Genomic DNA, 8,513 nt, shown 5'->3' on the forward strand with positions numbered 1-8,513 from the left:
TCTTTTTCCCTTCTCAACTCCCCACCAGTATTGGCGGATCATGCGCGTGAGTTCATCACAAACCGATGCTGGAAGCTTGAACACGCTCATCACATAAGTAGGAATGGCCTGGGCAACGGCTTTGATGAGAACCTCCTTGTTGCCCGAGGACATATATTGTTCACTCCAATCCACAAGCCTCTTTCTCAACCGATCTTGAGTAGTTTCAAATCTACCTTTGTGCATTCTTCCTTCAGGGACTGGCAAGCCCAGGTATTTAGGTTCAAAAACTTCTTGCGTGATCTCCAACAAATTCTCACTTCCTGTATAACATTGGGCTGACAATGATTCAGAAAAAGGATGGAACACTTCGACGGATTGATAAGCTGCCTCGTCGCCGACGCATACGTGTCCCCTTCCTTCTCTACATTGTTCTTTTGTGGTTTTATTTGTTACTAGCAAAGGGCCCATTCAATGGTCATGATCACATTTTGCTGCATCATCAAGATACACTATCACTTTCAATTTCGTGAATCATGAACATTTTTTAACTCGTGAACATATTTGAAATCGTGAAAGCTTTTCAAATTCATGAACACTTTTACAAAAATTAGATCAGTTTCTAAAAACAAGAACATTTTTTTGAATTCATGGACATTTTATACTATTTGCAAATATTTTTTAAAATTTGTGAACATTTTTTTATCAATTTTCTTGAATTGGCGAACATTTCTAGAATGGACAAACATTTTTTTGGAAATTGATGGAACAATTTTTAAAATTCACAAACTTTTTATTGATTTAACGAACATTTTTTGAAATGCATGATCATTTTTTGCAACAGCGAACATTTTATGCTATTTTATATGTCACGAACAGTTTTTGAATTTTTAGGATATTTTTCCATCCATGAACATTTTTTGAATTGGCAAAATTTTGTTCAATTTCATTAACAATTTCTAATACATGAACTTTTAAAAAAATTATGAACAATTTTTTATTTTTTGAACATTTGTTTTTCAAAATTTCAAACATTTTTTGAATAATCAAACATTTTTCATAGAATCGCAAACATTTTTAAATCCACAAACATTTAATGATTTATTAAAAAATCAAAATTATGCTTTTTCGATTTCGGGACTTTTTTCAAGTCTCAAATTATTTAAAGTTAGCTAAGTCGAAGGACCACTTTTATTTCGAGGAACGACTCTCGAAGCCGTCAACAGCTCCTCCCCACTGCGGGACTGGCTCTGCCTCAGGAGGAGCTGCCCCTGGCACCTTCCTCGGGTTCCCCAGCCTGCGGCCCGACCTCGGGAGCCCGCCTGCTACTCGCGCTTGAGCCTCAGGAGGGGTGCTGGACCAAGAAATTCAAGGCGTACCTGCTCCGAGGCACCTTGCTAGAGAAGGAGGAAGACGCAGAGTGTGTGGCCCGCCAGGCCACCACGTACTGCATCCGGGATGGTAAGCTCTACCGAAAGCGCCTAAACGACGTTTCTCTATGATGCATCTCCAGGGAGTAGGGGTGCGAGCTGCTAGCCGACATACATGGTGGGGACTACGGGCATCACTCCTCATCGCGCACCCTCGTGGGCAAGGCGTTCCGCAACGGATTCTACTGGCCCACAACGCTCAATGATGCCACTGAATTGGTGAGATCTTGCGAGGCCTGTCAGTTCCATGCCAAGCAGATCCACCAGCCCGCTCAGGGCCTCCAAACCATCCCGCTCTCGTGGCCGTTCGCGGTCTGAGGGTAGGACATCCTGGGCCCGTTCCCCTAAGCGCCTAGAGGCTACCACTACCTCTACGTCACCATCGACAAGTTCACCAAGTGGGCGGAGGTGGAAGCCATCCGCACCATCCTAGCTGGCTCAGCCGTCAAGTTCATCAAGGGTCTCGTGAGCCTTTTCGGGGTTCCCAACCGCATCATCACCGATAATGGCTCTCAGTTCACGAGCAACCTTTTTAAAACATATTGTACCAACCTTGGGACACAGATATGCTATGCTTCGGTGGCACACCCTTGGAGCAACGGCCAGGCCGAGCACGCCAACACGGAGGTCCTGAGGGTCCTCAAGGCGAGGAGCTTCAAGAAAAAACTCAAGGCCTGCGGTAGGGGCTGGCTCGATGAGCTCTAGTCCGTGTTGTGGTCCATCCGCACCACCGCGACCAAGCCCATGGGCGAGACTCCATTCTTCCCCATCTACGGAGCTGAGGCGGTCCTCCCTCACGAGGTTAAGCATCGCTCCTCGTGGGTCTTGGCGTTTGACGAGGCGCGCCAAGACACCTCGCGGGGGATGGACCTCATGCTGGGAGAGGAACGCCACCGCCAAGCCTCGCTCCATGGAGCGAGGTACCAGCAGACACTGCGGTGGTATCACTGCCATAGAGTCCGCTCCAGGACCCTCGAGGTGGGTGACCTCGTCCTGAGGCGGGTACTCTCCAGAGAGGGGCTTCACAAGCTCTCGCCCATGTGGGAGGGTCCGCTAAGGATCGCCCTTGTCTCCAGGCCTGGCACCGCACGCCTGGAGATGCGCGACGGGGTCCCCATCCAAAATGCCTGGAACATCCAGCACCTCCAGAAATTCTACCCATGACCATGGCCATGCGCCTGTGAAGATCTCCGCTCGTGACACTCTCATGTAATAACGAGTTGGGGTTCACCACAAGAAATATGTCAACTTGTGACCACCACTATTGGTCACTGAATGGTCATAGTTTTCTATTTGTGACCTTTTTGTGACCAAAACCAGAAGGTCAAAAGCTGGCCGTTGTAAATTGACATTTTTGACCTTTCTTCTGGAATGGTCATAGACGTTTATGACCAAAATATGCCTACTATACTGTTTTGGTCACTAGCAGCCTCCCCAGGCCACGTAGGCATCCAGCGTGGCAAGCTGATGTGGCACAAGAATCAGCCCGGTCCAATTCGGTTTTCTACACGGGACTAACCCAACAATTCGGCCTTTTTAATGTATTTTTTTCCTGTGCTTTTATTAGCTACATGGGTCTGGCCCAACAATTCAGCCTTTGATTTCTAGGCCTTTAGCCTTTTGGCTGCCATTTCTTATTTGGGCCTCAGCCTTTTTACAATCCATTTTGAACCAGGTCCCACTAGTCAGGTCATCCAATTAGGTCCCACTTGTCAGTTTTGTTTTGTCTCTTTCCCATTTTAAAGGACCCACTAGTGAAATGGGACCCAAGTGTGCTGTTTTGGTGCCGCACGTCAGTTCTCTATTTGCGCAACAACAAATAACTTGATTCAAACAGAGCCAATAACACAAAAAAAATTAAACGGCAACCAAAGTACTTTACAATCATGGCAGTATAAATCAGGTATTCAACCGTGGGGAAATCCTTCCGACCAGGTGAAAACGCACGAAATTACATCGTTACCAGGTGGGGAAATCCTTCCAACCAGGTGGGGATTTCAAATCCCCATCATCGTCTTCCTCCGCTGCTCCTCCGCCCAGGCGCTCCAGGCCCTGCTCCTCCTACACCCAGACGCGCATGCTTCTCCTCCACGCGCCCAGGTCAGGTCCAGCAGCAGCAGCGATCCAGGGGCGTTTCCAGCAGCATCGATCCAGGGGCGGTTGTGGGCTCATCCTGCGGGAATCAATAGCAGGTCCTTCTTCTCCTGAAACAGCATCAACAACAGGTCAACAACAGCATCAACAACCGGTCAATAACAACATTAACAGCAGGTCAATAACGACATCATAAACAACAGCAGTTTGACGTATTCCTTGGTGTTTGTTCATAGCATCAGTTTGACAGAGGCAACAACAGAGATTACAGAAGAATCGATATGACAGCAGCAGCAACAATTTGGCACAACTTAATTTTAATCACTCCAAGCACAAATGGTTTCAGTTAATTTTAAGCTACTCCATTTAAGCTACTGGAATGTTAATTTCATGCCCAAAGGTGATATTTACTCTGTAGCAAATACAAAGATTAACAATTATTATTATTACTACTACTATTTACAACAAACAATTTCATTGAAGTATGAACTCCAGATTGTTGCATGTTCTATCAGGGAAAAAAACTGCTGTTAATTCTTCAATCTTGTATTTGTCTGAAATTACTACACAATGTTTTAATACAGATTTATGCAACGAATACCAAAGTGCTACTCACTTAGATGGGATCTAATAGCAACATTCCAGGTAAACAGAGTGTTTTCCAGTTCAGAACAACCCAGCACCAACAACTTATGAAATACGCACAGATCTGATAGATGCACACAGCTAAAAGACAATCAAATACAACTACACAACTCAACAACCAGGTACCTACTACTAAGATCCCAACAACCAGATCGCATCGCATAAAAGAGGAATCTTAAAGCAAAGATCCAATTTCTGAATGTAACAAGTCGGGGTGAGTTTGCTTCCAATTCCCGAATAAAGTGTCAATAGTAATTTAGTTTGCACCGTGTACTTGTTTTATTTCAGAGAAATATTACCATGTCAACAGTGGTGAATAATAAGTCACAATGACCCTGATTGCTCACATAGAAATGTATGCAACATGAAAATGAAGTAAGCAGTACAGCCTCCATTCATTAATTACAAATTGCGAATATGGAAATATTCTAATAACCAATAAAATGAATGAGAAGTTTGACTGCACGCATTCTAGAAACTCATCTATTTCAAATGGAGGTAGTAATGATTTTTTTTGGCTTGCAGTACCAGCATATGTAATTAAAACATTAAAGCAGAGGGAGTGATCCTTACCAATGCGGACACCACCCGGGGACAATGCACTGCTGTCACTGAAGACGGCATTCTTGTTCAATGTAATGCTACAAAGGTCACACATCTTTTCAACATTGTTTCCTGCAGAAATAAGCTAATATTAGAACAAGTGATAATAGGACTGCTAGAAAATCAACTAATACAAATAAACTTGGCATACCAGTCAAGCCAAGAGGGCGGAGATCCCATAGAACAAGATGGTTGTCAGTTCCATCAGTCACCATCTTGTAACCCTTGCTCATGAGATATTTTCCAATGGCAACAGCGTTGGCCTTGACCTGCTTTGCGTAGGCCTTGAATCCAGGAGTCAAAGTTTGCTTCAGGGAAACTGCAAGGGCAGCAATCTGGTGGTTGTGAGGACCGCCCTGGAGGGATGGGAACACCGCAAAGTTGATCTTGTCCTCATAGTCATACACAACACCCTCAGGCTGGCCCTTCTTCGCAGGCTTAGGGCCTTTCCTGTAGAAGATCATACCAGCCCTCGGTCCCCGGAGAGACTTGTGTGTTGTAGTGGTAACCACATCACAGAACTCAAAAGGATTTGCAGCTTCCTACATAAAAGAAAGGAAACAGTAAGCATCTCAGAAACTATAGGATTACATCGACATTCATACACTCTTTAATCTTCAACCTATTGCAGTATGGCTGAAACACCTAAAGAAAGATGATCAGGATTTTATAAAAATTAATAGGACATTCTTTTCAATTCCATGGTACGTTGTATGCATTTTTGATGACTACACTTATAGAAGTATTGTCCTTCGCTTATAGGAAAGCAGAGTTTAGAAGAACATGAGAAAAATACAGTCAAACAAGTGGTTCCCCTGACTATGTACAGTACAGAAGGAATATGCACATCAGCCACCCTAGCAGACAGCTGAGCGCTCAATATATGAAAAATGTGTAGGCAATTGAGGCAAGTAGCACATTATATTTATACCATGCCATATGTCAAGTCAGGACCGCTTGTCATATGTTTGATGAAAGGATAGTATAAGAGCAGTCATTCCATAGGTTAATTAGTGCAAAAACACAATTGATTATTTCCAAACAATGTGCTCAAATGTTTACACCAAAACAAAGATTAACAATTATTATTATTACTGCTACTATTTAAAATAAACAATTTCACTTAAGTATGAACTCCAGATTGTTGCATGTTCTATCAGGGAAAAAAACTGTTGTTGATTCTTCAATCTTGTATTTGTCTGAAATTACTACACAATGTTTTAATACACATTTATGCAACGAATACCAAAGTGCTACTCACTTAGATGGGATCTAATAGCAACATTCCAGGTAAACAGAGTGTTTTCCAGTTCAGAACAACCCAGCACAACCACTTATGAAAGATGCACAGATCTAATAGATGCACACAGCTGAAAGACAATCATATACAATTAGAAAGCTCAACAACCAGGTACCTACCACTAACATCCCAACAACCAGATCGCATGACATAAAAGAGGAATCTTAAAGCGAAGATTCAATTTCTGAATGTAACTAGTCGAGATGAGTTCGTGGTGATTATACCTGCGCGGCGACCAGTCCGCTGATGTGCGCCATGTTGCAGAGGAGTATGGCCCCGACCTTGTCGGCGATGGCCCTGAGCCTGGCATAGTCCCAGTCCCTGGGGTAGGCGCTGCCTCCGCAGATGATGATCTTGGGGCGGAAGTCCATGGCCTTCTCCTCGAGCTTGTCGTAGTCGATGTAGCCATTTGCGGCGCTGACCTTGTAGGGCAGGCTCTCGAAGTAGATGGAGGTGCCAGAGATCTTCTTGCCGCCGGCGGTGTAGTAGCCGTGGGTGAGGTGGCCGCCTGAGGGGAGGTCGAGCCCCATGATCTGGTCGTGTGGGTTGAGGAGCGCGGTGTATGCGGCGAAGTTGGCGGGCGAGCCGGAGTAGGGCTGCACGTTGACGCCCCAGGAGGCGGCGTCGAGGTGGAAGGCGGCGAGGGCGCGGTCGTGGCAGAGGTTCTCAATCTCGTCGAAGCCCAGCACCTCCTCGTAGAAGGAGGCCAGGCCCCGCACGTCGCCGGTCTCCCGCACGATGTGGTTCAGCTGCAGCTTTGCCATCGGTCCGGTCAGGGAAGTCGGGAGTGGAAGTCGCCACCGCCGCGTCCACGTCCTCCGAGGTGCCCGCCGGGATCTCGCATGCGCAAACCTATTGATGAGCACCCAACGGCATGGGCGAACGGAAAGCAGAGAGAAAGCAGGATGGATGGATCTGGCACAGACCGATGGAGGCCTCGGTGGTGGGGTTGATGACGGGGAGGCGGCGGCCGAGCGCGGGCACGCGCCAGTCGCCAACAATGAAGAGCTGCCGCTGCGGGATCTTTGCCGTGGCGACCATCGTAGGAGGCGGGGAGTGACGACTGCGAGGCGCGAGGTGGAGAAGAGGTGGGGAGCGCTATCCTCTCGTCGAGTACGCGGCGAGCATGCACGCTTCGGGGCGCCGTAATGCTGGAGGGGAGGAGCGATCTGGATCGAGGAGAGCAAGGGGAGGGGCGGGTGGCGGCGAGGGCGGATCTGGAAGGGGAGAGGACGAGAAGAGAGCGAGGGAAAGAAAGGAGGCGGGGGGGGGGGTGGATGTAAAATTACCACAGGGCAGAGCTAGGGTTTCGGGGATGGTGTGGAAGGGCTGATGACTGTCGTTGGATCCACGATCATCCTATGGTGTTCGATGCATGATTCGCGTGATGCGTCCACGGACCAATCAGAATACAGTACGACGTTATGACCATCTAAATTGGTCAAAAAATTCATTTTCTATTTTTCGAGTGCCTAAATTGAGTTTTTTTAAATGGCCTATCATATATTTGTTGCAAAATGGGAGCAGATCATTTTTATAATATATTAGGCCATATTTAATGTTCAATTGACAAAATGGTTGGTTGTAAAAAGTTTTTATACACCTCTGGTGAAAAAGACAAAATTCCGCCGTTTCAGCTGGAAGCGAGTCAAATTTGAGCTGCAGGTGCCTCATAATTTGCTCTTTATTTTTTTCAAAAATCATTTCTAGGTAAATAAGATTCAAAGATTCAACCACTAGCTAGGAACGGTGAAGCCCGCCGTTTTAACCGCATTTTGAAACGGGCATAAAAAATTCAAAAAAATCAAAAAATTGGAAAACCTCTGCATTGTGTCATTATATGTGGCCAAGATTCCAGGAAAAATAATAAACTTGTAATACGGTAATTATTTTAAAAAAGTGTTCTCGGAAATGAGCTATCATGTGTGAAGATTCATGGCTTTCAAGTCAAATGATCAATCTCATCGCCACATTCATGGCATAGTGTGTTCAAATGACCTCATATCATGCACAAGGGTGCATCTTGGAATGACAAACAATGTTGCCTAAGGGAGTTTTCATTTTCTTTGGACGAAAAATACATTTTCCATTTTTTTCGAGTGCCCAAAATGAGTTTTTTTGTGAAGGACCTACCATATATTTGTTGCAAAATTGTACCTAATCAATTTTATAAAATACTAGGACATATATAATGCACAATTAACAAAATGGTTGGGTGTCAAAAGTTTTGATCCACCTCTGGTGAAAAAGACAAATTTTGGCTGATTCAGTTGGAAGCGGGTCAAATTTGAGCTGCAGGTGCCTCATAATTTTCTCATTATTTTTCCAAAAATAATTTCTAGGTAAATAAGTATCTATTTAATCAGAGAAACACCAAAAAAATTCCAAGATTCAACCACTAGCTAGGAACGGTCAAGCCCACCGTTTTGACCGCATTTTGAAACGGGCATAAAAAATTCAAA

General features: G+C 45.2%; 1 protein-coding gene across 1 annotated transcript; it reads right to left on the bottom strand.

Annotated features, from left to right (window-relative positions):
* Window positions 1-3,470: 3,470 nt before the first annotated feature.
* On the bottom strand, window positions 3,471-6,815 carry LOC119339068 (serine hydroxymethyltransferase 4-like). The gene is made up of 4 exons (XM_037611244.1): window positions 6,276-6,815; window positions 4,903-5,293; window positions 4,677-4,823; window positions 3,471-3,613 (listed from the first exon to the last, which is right to left on the bottom strand). The coding sequence occupies exons 1-4, from the start codon at window positions 6,813-6,815 to the stop codon at window positions 3,471-3,473; spliced, it is 1,221 nt and encodes a 406-aa protein (XP_037467141.1).
* Between the last annotated feature and the right edge of the window lie 1,698 nt (window positions 6,816-8,513).

Source organism: Triticum dicoccoides, chromosome 7B (genome assembly GCF_002162155.2).
Source record: "Triticum dicoccoides isolate Atlit2015 ecotype Zavitan chromosome 7B, WEW_v2.0, whole genome shotgun sequence".
Taxonomy (NCBI): Eukaryota; Viridiplantae; Streptophyta; class Magnoliopsida; order Poales; family Poaceae; genus Triticum; species Triticum dicoccoides.

Excerpts from the sequence above, each read along its gene's own strand:
- LOC119339068 (XM_037611244.1), bottom strand. The coding sequence starts at position 6,815 with ATGGCAAAGCTGCAGCTGAACCACATCGTGCGGGAGACCGGCGACGTG. Across the intron at positions 5,294-6,275 it reads GCGGACTGGTCGCCGCGCAG|GAAGCTGCAAATCCTTTTGA; the intron begins GTATAATCACCA and ends TCTTTTATGTAG. Across the intron at positions 4,824-4,902 it reads CCGCCCTCTTGGCTTGACTG|GAAACAATGTTGAAAAGATG; the intron begins GTATGCCAAGTT and ends TTATTTCTGCAG.